Source organism: Schistocerca piceifrons, chromosome 5 (assembly GCF_021461385.2).
Source record: "Schistocerca piceifrons isolate TAMUIC-IGC-003096 chromosome 5, iqSchPice1.1, whole genome shotgun sequence".
In the NCBI taxonomy this organism is placed as follows: domain Eukaryota; kingdom Metazoa; phylum Arthropoda; class Insecta; order Orthoptera; family Acrididae; genus Schistocerca; species Schistocerca piceifrons.
In genome coordinates, this window is record NC_060142.1 from 482,666,102 (window position 1) to 482,682,608 (window position 16,507).

A 16,507-nucleotide genomic window follows, 5' to 3' on the forward strand; every position below is an offset into this window, starting at 1 on the left:
TTTTCCATCCCTTCAGTATCTTGAGCGCATGACACCTTTTTCAATTTGGACACTATAGACACTTGGCTTTATCCATTCAGTTCAAAATGGTTCAAATGGCTCTAAGCACTATGGGACTTAACATCTGAGGTCATCAGTCCCCTAGAACTTAGAACTACTTAAACCTAACTAACCTAAGGACATCACACACATCCATGCCCGAGGCAGGATTCGAACCTGTGACTGTAGCAGCAACGCGGTTCCTCACTGAAGCGTCTAGAACCGCTATCCATTCAGTCAAACATATGAAAGTGACCACTTACAGCAGTTAACTAACAAGTATACGTGGTATTTGTGCCCACGTATGAAAATAAAAAATGGTTATAAAAGTCACGCTTGGCAACGCTAACAATCTTTAACAAACGATTTCCATATTTTTTAGAAATTTATCAGACTCACCAAGTTATCCTCGTACAGTTTTTTTTTTTGTTCCCAGCCACCAGTCTTCTGATTGGTTTGATGTGGCCAGCCACTAATTCCTCTCTTGTGCCAACATCTTCATCTCAGAATAGCACATGGAACCTACTTCCTCAATTACTTGCTGGATGTGTTCCAGTCTCTACACATTTACCCTCTACAGCTTCCTCTAGTACCACGGAAGTAATTCCCTGACGTCTTTACAGATGTCCTATCATCCTGTCTCTTCTTCTTGTCAGTGTTTTCGATGTATTCCTTCCCTCTCTGATACTGCGCAGAACCCCATCGTTCCTTACCTTACGAGCCCACCTAATTTTCAACATTCATCTGTAGCACCACATTTCAAATCCTTCGATTCTATTCTGTCCTGGTCTTCCCGAAGTGGATGTTTCACTATCATACAATGTTGTGCTCCAGACGTACGTTCTCATAAATTTCTTCCTCAAATTAAAGCCTATGTTTGATACTAGTAGACTTCTCTCGGTCAGGAATGTTCTTTTCTGACAGTCGGCTTTTGATATACTGGTGGTAGTGGTTAGTGTTTAACGTCCCGTCGACAACGAGGTCATTAGAGACGGAGCGCAAGCTCGGGTTAGGGAAGGATTGGGAAGGAAATCGGCCTTGCCCTTTCAAAGGAACCATCTCACGGAAAACCTAAATCAGGATGGCCGGAGACGGGATTGAACCGTCGTCCTTCCGAATGCGAGTCCAGTGTGCTAACCACTGCGCCACCTCGCTCGGTTTTTGATATAGTCCTTGCTCCGTCCGTCATCGGTTGTTTTGCTGCCTAGGCAGCGGAGTTCCTTAATTTCATCTACTTCGTGACCATTAATCCTGATGTTCAGTTTCTCGCTGTTCTCATTTCTGCTACTTCTCATTACTTTTGTCTTTCTTCGATATACCCTCAGTCCATATTCTGTACTTATTCCGTTCAGCAGATAAGTGATTCTTCTTTTCACTTACACTGAGGACAGCAACGTCATGAGTGAATCTTATCACTGATATCCTTTCACGTAGAATTTTAATGCCACTCTTGAACCTTTCATTTATTTCCGCCATTGATTTAATAGTGTGGGCAAAAGACTACGTCCCTGTTTTATACCCTTTTTAACCCGGGCACTTCAATCTTGATATTCCATTCTTACTTTTCCCTCTTGGCTGTTGTATATTACCCGTCTGTCCCTATAGCTTAGCCGCTCGGAGTAGCCGGGCAATGTCACGGATTGCACGGCGTCTCCCTCCGGGGATTCGAGTCCTCCCTCGGACATCGATGTGTGTGTTGTTCTTAGCATAAGTTAGTTTCAGTAGTGTGATTTGACATTTTTTCCCTATAGCTTATTCCTTTTTCCTCAAAATTTCGAGCATCTTGCACCACTTAACATTGTCGAACCCTTTTTTTAAGGTCGGCAGATCCTCCGAACGTGTCTTGATTTTTCTTTGGTCTTGCTTCTATTAGCAACCACAACGTCAGAATTGACCCTCTGGTGCCTAACAGCTTAAGGACATGTTCAGTGTCCAAGGCTCGCATGTGCGGCAACAGCCTCTGGGGTGAGATCAGTACGCTTGTAATAAGGTCATCCACTGGACGAACGATTACGCTCTTACTGTTTATCCATCCAGTGAGATAGAATGGAATGTGGCAGCATGTAGCCTACTTCATAGAGCAACGCATCGCTTCACATGCTCTTGTTTCCATGGTGCCGAGTTTCCATGGTGCAGTTGCAGCATTTCGGCAGCTCTGTGCCTCGCGACACGCTGTTAAAAGGAGGTCTTGTGTGGCATAAGACAATAGTATCTTTGTTCACTACTGCGGAGATAGAACTATCTGGTGTCGCTGATCACATGTTATTACACCCAAACCTCCAGATATCAGACACTCAGATGGGCACCAAAAGCTGTATGTCGATAGTGTCAAGCAAAACACCGATTTAGTTCGTGCTGTATGGTGTCGTCGAGCAGAACATGCCTAAACTGTAGAACTGTGGAGCACAGGAAAACGCCCATATGTGGGCAGCTATTTGTGGATCTCGCGTGGGTGAGTTGGTAGAGTGGTAGTTCGTCGTACCTGAGGTCTCCCGTTCAAGCATCACTGATGACAACTTTCTAACTGTCATATGGGAAAAACATTTTCCTGAAATGTAAAACGACTTTTAGGAGTTTGTAGCTATGTTCTTTTGGCAGTCTGCTTTCGCTTCGTTAGTTAAAAGTGGCAAACCTATAGAGTACATTTGAGTAAATAGGTGTCTTGTTCTGTCGGACATGTGCGACGGAACAGACACCACTCGCTGGTTGGTTGGTTGGTTGATTGATTTGGAGGAGGGAACCAAACAATGAGGTCATCGGTCCCATCGGATTAGGGAAGGAAGTCGGCCGTGCCCTTTCAAAGAAACCATTCCGGCATTTGCGTGAAGCGCGAAGAACGTAAATCAGGATGGTCGGATGCGGGTTTGAACCGTCGTCCTCCACAATGCGAGTTCAGTGTGCTAACCACTACGCCACCTCTCTGTAACACCAGTCGTGATGAAGCAGCTACTGCATTTGTAGTTTCACAGAATAAACATAAAAAATGGGAACAATAAAACAAAGAAAAAAACCGCATCACACTTCGACACGTGTGATGAAACTGTTTATTTTTTTGTTCCGACTGTACATTCAGTGCCGGCCGGGGTGGCCGAGCGGTTCTAGGCGCTACAGTCTGGACCCGCGCGACCGCTAAGGGGTCGGGCATGGGTGTGTGTGATGTCCTTAGGTTAGTTAGGTTTAAGTAGTTCTAAGTTCTAGGGGACTGATGACCTCAGAAGTTAAGTCCCATAGTGCTCAGAGCAATTTTTTTGTATATTCAGTGACCCTACAAAAGGACTTTCAGATATACGAAGCGGGAGCAGACTGCTAAAAGAACATTGCTATACACTCCAAACAGCCATTTTATACATCATAAACATGTTCTCCCATGTAACACTCACACGCATAATACAAGAAAAAGTTATCATAATTGGGGTTTGAACCCAAGAACCTTGGTACTGTGATGTAACGTTCTACCAACTTCCTCACGGACGCTATAAGCGACAGATATTTACAGTTATGCTTTTCCTGTTCTCCGTAAATGAAATTATCGTATGGCATTCTGGCCGGGAGGCCGAATCCGGGGAAGTTCGGCCGCCGAGTCCGAGACTTACTTCAGTCGACGCCACACTGGGCGGCTGGCATGGCGGTGATGAGGATGAAAGGATGACGACGACAGCACAACACAAAGTCCACGAGCGGAGAAAATCTCCGACGCGGCCGGGAATCGAACCCGGGCCCGCTGCATGGGAAGCAAGCGCGTTACCAGTGAGCTAAGCAGGCGGACTGTGCTTCGTATTTCTGGTGTTACTTTAATTGAAGTTTACGTCCGTTCTGGTGGACGACAGCACCTAGCACAAACTAAATCGGAGCTATGGTTCCCACTCTATCGACACACAAGGTTTGTTACCTATCTGAATGTCTGACATCTGGAGGTGTGGGTGTCAGCACCGAATCTGCTGCAATTTGCGTGTATCCGCAGCTGCAATTCGAGACACCCGTGAGCAATCACTACACTCCGCAAATTGTCGACTACGGTAGTTAATCCTGGCGGAAGTGGTTTCACTCGATCAGAGACAACGGCTACCCTTAACTCGGTGGTCCGTGAAACGGCCTGCACCTGCACGCCCGGAAGATGGAGTGTGCCATCCGCCTGACGCGCTGATGTGGCGAACTGTGCCGGTAGCTCGTGACTCCCTGTAGCCACTGCAACCACCACAAGGGATAAAATCAGACGTACCTCAAGCCAAGGCATTATGATCGCCATAAAGAAGGGCAACTATCTCTAACCAAATTGTTCAGCAATATGCAAACGAACATTTATTACCAGTTAGCTTATCTGATTGTGTTACAGTATGTGAGAAGATAGGCCTTAATTGTGCCGTAAAAACTACACGGGCTACTCCTCAATTTTTGTCTGAAGGTCTGATCGGGCACAGAAAACAGTATGAATGAAATGAATGAAACAACAGTAACGCTGGGACGGAGGCATAATCTGAATACGTCAACAAAAGAGAAAAATCAGTATAAGGAATTTAAACGTAAAGAGAGGAACACGAGATCAACAAAACCGCAGACTGTTGCGTACCGGCGTAGCGTTTGTTAAATGAAAGCTATTTTACTCAAAAATGATATCGAAATACCGTACGAAAATTTCTTCATAGCGAAGATGTTCAAGATGCATTTTTCTTAAATGGTCACGAAGCTGAGACGTATATCAAAAATCCTGCAGATACTGAGAAAAGATGTTCATTCTAGAAACATCTAGTGGTTGAAATACAACAGCCTAGGCACTACACATACTTATCAGTGTGCTATCCGTGGAACAATACATCTTATATCTATAGTAGTGGCTCTGAGCACTATGGGACTCAACTGCTGAGGTCATAAGTCCCCTAGAACTTAGAACTACTTAAATCTAACTAACCCAAGGACATCACACACATCCATGCCCGAAGCAGGATTCGAACCTGCGACCGTAGCGGTCACGCGGCTCCAGACTGTAGCGCCCAGAACCGCACGGCCACTCCGGCCGGCTATCTATAGTGGTTCTGCAGCTGATTCCTGCCTCTGTAAGGAAGAATCCACACATATAATTAAAATAGACGCATATTTATATATGTGGGGGTGGCAAAGGGATGGGGGTGAAAAGGCAGAGTAGCCCACGATGTGCGGATATCTATTCTTTATTCATCCACTGTGTGAGAATGCACTGTATGAAACTTCCTTTCGGTGACGATCCCCAAAAGATGATGAAAGGTAAAAGGATTGCATAATACCATATACCACTGAATGTGCTAGGAAAATTGTATCATTGTACGACTCATAGTTCGGGAAACGTGACGTCATAAACACTGAGATGCGTGAAAAACTGCCGCAGCACGCAAGACATTTAAATTTATTACTTCGTAGCTAATAACTCTTTTCGCAGACATTGCCCCCATCGACTCCTGAATGTACAGTCGTGGACAAAACGAGCGAGACTCCTCGCCTTTTCGTTATGCTAATCCGCACAGCTTTAAAGTCTCCTACATTGCATAACAGGCAAGGCGACGAAGTGCTACCAACATACTACGCACAGGCGTGAAATTGAAAAACTACCCTAACTTTGCCAGACTGTTTTCAATCATGTGTAAGGCCTACGCTTGTTTTATAAAACCAAGTTATGAACAATAACAGATTGAATTTCATTATCATTTGAAGCCATTACAAAGTGGTCAGTGCATAAAACTTACGTCACTCTGCATTACGTAATGCAAAAATCGGTCAAAATTATTATTTGATTATATTTTGTTTTGTGAGTGCGTGAGAATGATTGAGAGAGTGTATGCTGGACATATGTTAAAATTTAATATTTTATGTTACGTAAAATCTTGTACAAACGAACGGTGGAAAAGTTACGTTGTAACCACAATTCAGGTGACGATGCCTGTATGAACATGCTTTCGTACAGCCAGAATGGAAGTTAGAGGCGGAACAAGTTTATTTATTAATTTCAAGAATATTTCGCAGTTTGCTTATTTTGATTAAACATAATACAAGGAATTGCAGATTTGCTGACATTAATTACAATCAAATTAGTGATTGGATAACGCAGGATTTGCCGCATGAATGATCAGCAAGCTGGAGTGGCCGAGCGGTTCTAGGCGCTACAGTCTGGAAGCGCGCGACAGCTACGGTCGCAGGTTCGAATCCTGTCTCGGGCAGGGATGTGTGTGATGTCCTTAGGTTAGTTAGGTTTAAGTAGTTCTAAGTTATAGGGGACTGATGACCTTAGAAGTTAAGTCCCATAGTGCTCAGAGGCATTTGAACCATTTGTTTGCTGGCCGAAGTGGCCGTGCGGTTAAAGGCGCTGCAGTCTGGAACCGCAAGACCACTACGGTCGCAGGTTCGAATCCTGCCTCGGACATGGATGTTTGTGATGTCCTTAGGTTAGTTAGGTTTAACTAGTTCTAAGTTCTAGGGGACTAATGACCTCAGCAGTTGAGCCCCATAGTGCTCAGAGCCATTTGAACCATTTGTTTTATCAGCAAGGAACGTTCTGTTTGGTAGTTTAGATCAACAGCCAATCAGAATTAAGCTGTTGCCGCACGAATAGAGGAGTGGGCAGAGAGGAGAGTACCTCGAGAGAGTCGCTTGCTAGCCGGGCTGCGGATAACACCATATTAGATCGCCCTTCCAGAACTTTGTAAGATGAGGAAATCGTGAGCTAATTTTGGTTCGAACATATCGTGACTGACGCGATTGGAGTTACGAACATTTTAAGGAAAGTTTGGTGTTTCTAAGTTGAATAGTTAGAGAGATATGAGCGTGTGAACTTTCTAGTCGTAGTAACAACTCCGAGTGGCGTGTTTCGTGCTCTATACGGAATAGTTTGGCGAGCACTTCTTACGAAGAAGACCACTGAAACGACCGAATGTTTAACTCGCGAATAGCTGTGGGTGTGTGACTGTTAGAACGTGAAAATTAGTCGGGTCGGACTTGCTAAAATTCTGGCTGCTTTTTCAAGTGAATATTTGTTATACAGACAGAGAACTTTCAATGATAACATTTCACTATATTAAATACGGACTTGATAGTCATTTCATGTGTTAATCTAATTTTAAACGCTTTTCTGCAAGTAGACTGAATATCCCGAACACCTGGTTTTCTAATCATGAACTTTCAGGAACTGCTAGCGTTACGTGGCCTCTGTGTGGTAGGTATTAGGTAGTGATTTCATCAATGCTGCTTTACACTGTCTAGTATGTATCTGCTACTTCACAGTGAAGGGACATCGGTAAGAACCCTATCGAGGTAGGTAGACTGCACGATAGCGTTAACAACACAGACGACCGACCCCGCCCCGTCACAGGGTATCCAAAGAGAGAGAGAAAAGAAAAAAAAAAAAAAAAAAAGAAACACGGAATAATACTGCCGTGTGAGAGCTTGTGTATCACGCATGTCTGCCACTAGGCGTGTATAGCGCAACCCATTGCGAGTTCAGTGGTAGCCGTGTTGTCGACTTGGTTCGTTCTTTTCATCTGCAGTCACTGCTTTGCTAGCGCTGTTTTGTTCTTGTTTCGTTTTTTTGTGACGGTATGTTTAAGTGAACAACATGCAGCTGTGAAATTTTGTTTTCCACTCGGTGAAAATACTGCTGAAACTATTTTAATGTTAAAAACAGCTTGCCAAGATGGCGCATGGGAAAAACTCAAGTGTACGAGTGGTTTGCTCGATTTAAAAATGGAGACATATCGATTGATGACAAACCTCATTCTGGACGTCCGTCAACTGCCCGAATCGAAGAAAACGTTGAAAAAGTTCAAGAGCTTGTGCTCACAAACCGTCGACAGACAATTGATAACTTTCACAAATCAGTGGGTTATATTGGAGCTCGGTTCAGAGAAATTGTGGCAGACAGGAGACTGGTTCTTCCACCACGACAACGCACCAGCACACACAACTATCTCTTTGAGACAGTTTTTGGCTAACCCCACGCACCTTACTCGCCTGACCTGACTCCGTGCGACTTTTTCTTATTTCCACACATGGAAAGGGCACGAGAGGACACAGATCTGACAACATTGAAGAAGGGAAAAAAAACGGTGTCAGTCATTTCTAAAGTTAGCTACAAAAATGTTTCGAACAATGCAAACACCGGTGGGACAAATGTATTGGTTATAATAGAGAGTATTTTGAAGAGGATAGGGTTGTTTTGTAAACAATTTGGAAATATATACCTTTAAAAAAATAATTCCGGTTTTGTTGGGTAAAACCTGTTTATTGTATTTTCACTCACTTTGATTTTATTTAACCAAATAAATTTTCTCTCTTTTAAATCTATCCTTATTAAAACCTCGCATTACTGTTCATCCTGTATAAAATGTGTGTTACTTTTTTCTCTCTTTAACGCTGCTGTCCATGAAAATTGCAAGACGATGAAGGCAGCATGCAACACACGTCAAATTGGCATGAAATGAACTACGTGCTCCGACGTGCAAGTGATTTGCATCTCTGCACAAATGCCGCAAGTATGCTGCAATGCCGCCATCTACATTCAGTGTATAATGAAAATTTACGCAGTGACTTACGCATTTAGAAATAGGATTTGATGGTCGTTGTTTGTCTGAAGAACGCGTTCTGCCTCCTGTAACAAGGAGAAACGCCTACCAGAATGTGCTGGAATTGTACAGCAGCAGGTTGTTGGTGCATCTATACTGCTTCCTATTTTTACGCAAAATTATTGCTCGCCGTAAGAATATGAAATAGATGGTTTTATGCGGAATCAACTCACTCATGGAGGACCTCCACGGTCACACGCCATTAGCGTTGGAGAAAACAGACATACATCGTCCATCCAAACTTTTTGAGACTCATTTTGTTCCTGACCTAAAAACTACGTCAGCCCAGTAACTTCGGTGGCAGCCTGAAGTAAGCAGCAGATCTGCATTCCACCAATCAGTTGTGATCAGGCTGTGTTCAGTATTGGAGGTGCGGCCGTAGTGTATCAACAAAGTGCGAGTCGAACAACATCCCAAACAAGGACTTTCCTGACAGTTTCTCTCTCTCTCTTTTTTTTTAACTAGTTCAGTGGGCTTTGGGTCGTGCAGGATCATACAGCCACCTCAGGTAATTTGTCAAGAAGTGGGTTTCTTTGCAGAAACACTAGTATCCACACGGACACTATGACATATGAAGCACCACAGACTGCTAGCAAAGCCACTATTGTTGCGGGTTCAGTACATACTGCAACAGACAGAAGTGCGCCCCACCACGACAATGGACACTGCAGTTACGCAGGTCGTCTTCTCAGACGAGTCCTGGGTCTGGGCGCATCACCACGACGGACGCAACCGTGTGCGGGGACTCTGAGGAAGACGAACGTTGTCAGATTGCATTCATCGATGTCATTTTGGTCCAGTACGTGACGTGATGATATGGTGTGCCACTATGTACACAACACGGTCACCTCTGGTTCCTGCAATTGGTAAATTGGACGACTGTCGCGTTTAGGAAAGCCAGAGGTTTTTCCCGGTATTCGAGGTTTCCATGGCGTTATCTTTCAACGAAATAGCGCAAGACATCACGCTTCTCGTGCTGTCTTGCCCTAGCTAACGTTCGGCTCTTTTACTGCCTAGCACGTTCTCCTGATACATCACTCACTGAAAACATCTGGGGTCTTGGATTGCCTCCATATCATATACGTATTTCCATATTGCAATGCCTGTGTTATTCCGAATGACGTTGCAAAGTTCCTTAGGATGTGCGTGCAGGTACTACGGCGACTACAGCCGTTATAAAATACAAGAAACGCAGTCACAGTTGCGAATATGGACAACCATCAGCTGTAGAGTGGAATGACAACGAAAATTGGTACCGGACCGGTACTCGAGTCCGGATTTCCAGCTTAACGCGAGTGATCTCCTTTCCATTTGGCTCTCCGTGCAGGACCCAAGGCCAGGCCCAAACTTCCATATTTCGTCTGCACTCTGGTACACGTGCGTCCATTACGTATGTTTCCGTAGAGGCGAGATGTTTTACTTGAAAGTCGCCTGCCCAGTGTCGGCGGACGTAAGAATACAGGTTGTACACGAGTTGTTGACAACATACGAAAATTTGGATCTGACGGAGAATAGTGCACGGATAGCCAAATCCTAAGACGACCGCTCGCGATAAGGGTTTCGAATCCCCGTCCGGCACAAATCTTCATTGTCGTCATACCAGTCTACAGCTGTTGGTTGTACATAATCGCAGCTGCGAATACATTTAATGCACATACGCTTTTAATCTTTCATTCTTCTTGGTATACTGCACACGCACAGCAAGTAAAATTTCGTAATTTGCTATCGTTCCAGGTGTTGCAATTTTAATGGCCATCACTGCAGTAATGCTATGTGTAGGGTCCTTCCCCCATTCCCTTCAAAATGATTCAAATGGCTCTGAGCACTATCGGACTTAACATCTGAGGTCATCAGTCCCATAGACTTGAACAACTTAAACCTAACTAACCTAAGGACATGAAACACATCCATCCCCGAGGCCGGATTCGACCCTGCAACCGTAGCGGTCGCGCGGTTCCTCACAGAAGCGCCTAGAACCGCTCTGCCACTGCGGCCGGCTTCCCTTCAGTCCTATAGAATGCACGTTATTCAATATTTAATGATACCTGCATAGGTAGATACCGGTTCGAAGGAAGAAAGGAAGATTGGGTTAACGTACAGTCGACATCGAGGTAATTAATGACGGAGTTCCTTTCAAAGAAACCATTCCAGCATTTGCCTGGACCGATTTAGGGAAGTCGCGGAAACTCTAAATCTGGACGGGTCTGTACCGTCGTCCTCCCGAATGCGAGTCCAGTGTGCTAAAGTAACTACATACGACTTAACAGGCCAATGGTCTCCGTACAGCCATTTCTGTTCATTTTGTGGACCGGGGGCATCCACTTTAACGAAAATCTCACAGCCGCTGGAAAAGACTAATAAAGCTCTCCTGGTAGGACGGACACATGCGTTCTAGGGCAGCATATGCTTAATGGAAGTAACACAGAATAGTTAATAGTAAAATATATTACTACGCTTTGGTAAAGCTGGTTACAACAACTGTAGAGTGAAAGTTTATCTTATCTGTCCTGCATTGACCACAGTTCTATGAACACAAATTAGATAATGTTCTCTGAACTAAAGTCTGAAGAAACTTATTTGTGTCCAGATGTACTACTCTAAGAACAATTCCAAGCGTACTCAGTTAAATCCTTAAGCCGTCGGCACACGGACCGCGCTGTCCAACGTCAACGTTGAGCGTGCTAAGTTCAACGTGCTGCTGAACGCTCAGCAACGATGCGACTTGTGCATACGGCGCGTGGGCCCCAACGTGGTATACACGATCAAAACGCACTCCAGCGGCAGCTGAGGGATGTTTCTAGTTCGTAAATCATATTGTTTACTCAACGCACGCGCGTAAAATTCCCACGCACATTTCCTCCATTGTCCACGAAAAGGAAAGTACCATGTCCAATCAATAAGGACACAGGCTTATAAAAGTACCATTACAAACAGTGCGGTACAAATTTGGAATACTTCTCCGCGTAAGATAAACATTATTTCATCATTCCCACATTTTAGTAAAACCCCAAGGTCAGTTTTACTTGATCAGTGTCCTTATCCAGTAGCAGAATCTTTGCAATATGTGAATTACGAAGCGTAAAAGAAAAAGGAGCAAAATATCTTTATACAAGCAGCGCAAGGTGTCCTGTAGATTAAGCCAATCGAACAAAGGTAACCCTAAAAAAAAGGTGAACTTGTATTTAAATAACATAAAATATTATAGTATATACTTATATTAAACTAATAATAAAGTATCAGAACCCAATAAATATGCGAATGTTAGGAAAAGAAACATAGAAGTGGCAAGACGTGAACCACCGCCCCAACAAACAACTCTACAGGGGGCAGTGAGGCTAGTCATTACGCTACACCAATAACAGACCCCAAGCGTCTAATCATAGTATATTAGGTCCTGCAGAAAACCTTAATCGTAGATATGTTACTAATTGAAATTTAATTATAACAAATTGTACCAAGAACAATGCGTTTTGGGTGGATCTTCAGTGTGTCGCTGGCTTCAAATAGCCTACTCTCATAATACGCAAGTTACAATAATTCTTTTGCCGCGAATATGATGTTTCTCACTATTTTAGTGAAACGAATCACACAGTTAACAACGAGTTTTCCAGTGATTCTCAGTTTGCTGGTGCTCAGAAACGGCATACATATATACATATAGACTTGAAATGAATGCCAACATGGCGCCTCACAACTCTGTACTGAAGGGAGACGGTGTGCGTGTGACGTAGATGGCGTTGTGCCATCTCATTGGTCAACGCTCAGACGCACGCTCAGAATATCTGATATGCCAGATATTGCTCTGCACGTTCGGAGAGACTCCCGAACGTGCTATTCCACAATATGACGTCAGAAACTCGGCACGCTCAACGCTCAACGTTCGGATGCACGTTTCGTGTGCCGACGGCTTTAGGCATGCGATCTCCGTCCATAAACTGTTATTCTGTTTCTACTGAAGACTAAACACTATCTATCGGCCACTGTTTCTATCTCACCCGACGACTTGGAGACAAGACGAACCGTCTGCAGGAACTTCCTAGCAAGACTCGGACTGACAACTTGCAACTGACAACTGACAACTTCTGCTTGTCTACGGTTACTTAAACGCGCGTCTCTCTTCCTGGTGGAGCTGAAATTCCAGGGGGCGTTTCTCCGGGCAGCTTGATTGATTTGCGCACACCGATGTTCCCGCTGCGGCCGGACGTCCACGATACTTGTGGTACCAACTGCCGCAAACGCTTTTTGTCTTGTATCTCAGTGCATCACAATTCGTTCTAAATGCGTTTCGTTATATTACACAAATTAATATTTTGTTGAAGCTTCTCATTACAAGAATACCTTTTTTCTTTTTGATGTATTGTAAACTGTTTTAAACGAATCGTATGTCGAGTTGTGACGCATCATGTCATTCAAAAGCGCTGGGTGGCTATAATTAAAATGCAGCTACTAGCGGAGGTCCACAGTGAGCTGCAGTTATCGTACGATAGAGAAACTTGGCACATTTTCTAATACTTTATCTCCGGAACTATGACAAATAAAAATCTGAAACTTTGACAGCATCATTCCATTAATAACAAAAAGCTGTGCACCAAATTTGAAAAAAAATCGGATAATAACAAATATGGATTATTTAGATTCGTAGAGGGTATGAATCTTCATATCGACTGAATGTTACAGTATGCGTATCTCAAGGCAGGCAGCGTCATCTGTGCTGTGAGCAGAGCGGAAAAAACAGCCATCCTGCAGCCACTGTACTAGACGGCTGCATGCCTTACTGCAACGAATGTCATCTCGTAATAACTCGCTGCGTTGCAACACCCTCAGCAAAACTGACAAAGTGCAGGAACAGATTCTTGTCTGGAAATAGAGGAAAAATGTCAGGAACATGTTTCCGGAAATGAATCGTTGTCACGTTAGATGGCGCTGATGAAAGTTCCACTGAACACATGCCACGTGTCCCTTATGTGTTATTGGCTATGTGGTTGACGCAGCGTACTTCAAGCAGCAGAATGGTCCGGTATTCACATCGGAAACAAGCCGAGATGATGTTTGTGAACGCGCAAGCAGCCTGAAACAGTCTAACCCCAACAGGGCTGTATCAAAACAAGTACAGACATGAACCCTATCACACAACAGTTCAAGACATTTTTGAGCGTTTGTGCGCTCATGGGTCCTTACGGACTGACTGAGCGTATACCAGATTTGGAGGTCTCTGTTCAAGAGGATATTGAGACAAATTCTAGTACAAGCCCCAGGCAAGTGGCCCGGCAACATGGTTTACGCCAATATACGTTTATGTGTGTTCTGCTCACGAGTAGCGAGCTACAGTTCCACAATTTAAGCCGATGTAATATTTTGTAGCTGCGCGTTTAAATATAGTCAAGCTCTTGGTACCACATGTAGAAGTTCAGCGCTTTAGTGAGTACCTTTTCATTCACATAGTGATTTCCCACCTGGACCCAGACGCAGCCGAGCTATCGCGAAGTACCGGGTGATCAAAAAGTCAGTATACATTTGAAAACTGAATAAATCACGGAAGAACTTAGATAGAGCGGTACAAATCGACACACATGCTTGGAATGACATGGGGTTTTATTAGAACCAAAAAAATACAAAAGTTCATAAAATGTCCGACAGATGCCGCTTCATCTGATCAGAATAGCAATAATTAGCATAACAAAGTAAGACAAAGCAAAGATGATGTTCTTTACACGAAATGCTCTATTTTCACCATCATTCCTCAACAATAGCTGTAGTCGAGGAATAATGTTGTGAACAGCAGTGTAAAGCATGTCCGGAGTTATAGTGAGGCATTGGCGTCGGATGTTGTCTTTCAGTATCCCTAGAGATGTCGGTCGATCACGATACACTTGCGACTTTAGGTAACCCCAAAGCCAATAATCGCACGGACTGAGGTCTGGGGACCTGGGAGGCCAAGCATGACGAAAGTGGCGGCTGAGCACACGATCATCGCCAAACGACGCGCGCAACAGATCTTTCACGCGTCTAGCAATATAGTTGGTTCTAATAAAACCCCATGTCATTCCAAGCATGTGTGTCAATTTTTACCTCTCTATCTACAATATTCCGTGGTTTATTAAGTTTTCAAATTTATACTGACTTCTTGATCACCCGGTATATCGAGCAAGGCAACTACTGTGACATCACAAGTTCGTTGTGGCGCTCATATTTCTCGTGTCCCCCCTCCCCCCCCCCCCCGGAGGGGAAACTACATCAGACGGAGGGGAAATGACCACAGTCACAATAACTTCATTGATAAAGTCATCTGCAGACCGTGGAGCGCACGCTTTTTCGCTTTAAAAGGAACGTCTGCAGTTTGAAAATTGCGGGAGCTGTGATCCGGAAAGTGCGCTCGCCAGTAGTCTGCAGACGGTGACCTTACCGGTGGACAGCCGAGAAGGCCCTGCGGCGCGGCAGCGGCAGGTGGTGTTGCTCTATGCAGACGGTCAGCGGCCGGTAGGTGCTTCGGCGCAGCACGGGCGCCATGACTGGACGGCTGTTTCCGGCGCGCACAGCACTGCCGGCTCCGGCGGATGGGAGCAAGCAGCCACCGCAGCGCGGCACGCATCCCACCACAGCACCGCTCCGCTCCGTTCACCAAAACAATGGCCCCCTGTATCGGAGCGGACGTCAGCTGCCACTCACCGCTCGCCAGCTGCCGACCTGGCCACAATTCGAACACGTATCCACTCTGTGGTCTCTGCTGTACGAAGAGTTGACTAGCTCCTCCGAACTGTGTCTGTACAAGTCCATGAGAGAGGTGATCACACGGATTAATTATTACCTCGAAAGAATAGATTCACGTAATACAGTTTTTCTTTGTTTATGGGCACATATCTGCAGTCCCGATACGTATTGAAACCCTGCCCTATAGGACCGAAGCACGTCGCTGAAGGGGCCGAAACATAAACGACGAAAATAATGGCGCACCTCCTAGATAAAGTGTAGATCGTCCGGTATTTCCTGTTGCACTGTTTCGGCTTGGTGGTACAGTACTTGACGCGGAGATTTCAATACATACGAGGGGCGTTTGAACAGTCCTTGGAAAGTCCGAGAGATGGCACCACTGGCGCGTATTGAGGTCATGTTTAGTTAGTAGCATCGTTAGAAAGAACGCACGCCAAGTTTCAGTCATATTGGTCTATTGATTTGTGTTTGGCATTCGTGTGAATCAAGAAAGTTGGGGGAACGCCAAAAATGGACGAAAAAGTATTTCATGTGGTTTTTAAACATTACTTTATGAAAGGCAAAATGCCTCAGGAAGCTAAAGAGAAGTTTGATAAACATTACGGTGGCCATGTAACTTCGATTAGAACAGTTTATAAGTGGTTTCAAAATTTTCAGAGTGCCCGTATGGATTCAAGTGATGCTGAACGTTCTGGACGCCGTGTGGAGGTTACGACTCCAGAAATCATTGATAAAATCCATGATCTGGTGATGGATGACAGAAGAGTTAAGGTGCGTGAGATTGCTAGTGCTGTGGGCATCTCGAATGAACGGGTACATAATATTTAGCATAAACATTTGGACATGAGAAAGCTATCCGCAAGACGGGTTCAGCGAGTGCTCACGCTTGACCAAAAACGGAATCGTGTGAAGTGATGCAAGGATGGTTTTCAACTGTTCAGGAAGAATCCGAGGACTTTAAGCGGCACTGTGGACGAAACATGGATACATTAGTGTACTATCTAAAAATGGTTTACCAAGGGAGAATCTGTACCAAAAAAGGCGAAGACCATTCCTTCGTCCGGAAAGGTTATGGTGACTGTTTTTGGGATTCGCAAGGGATAATGCTCAACGACTATCTGGAAAAAGATAGAACTATTACAGGTGCATGTTATTCATCGTTATTGGACCATTTGAAA

At 44.5% G+C, this 16,507-nt stretch overlaps 1 protein-coding gene across 1 annotated transcript in view; it reads right to left on the minus strand.

The window, feature by feature from the left end:
* Nucleotides 1–15,128, minus strand: part of LOC124799093 — a 166,920-nt gene extending 151,792 nt beyond the window's left edge. Inside the window, exon 1 of the mRNA XM_047262632.1 lies at nucleotides 15,025–15,128. Coding sequence (XP_047118588.1) covers nucleotides 15,025–15,128 — 104 coding nt within the window. The remainder of the gene's footprint in view (nucleotides 1–15,024) is intronic.
* Nucleotides 15,129–16,507: the final 1,379 nt, after the last annotated feature.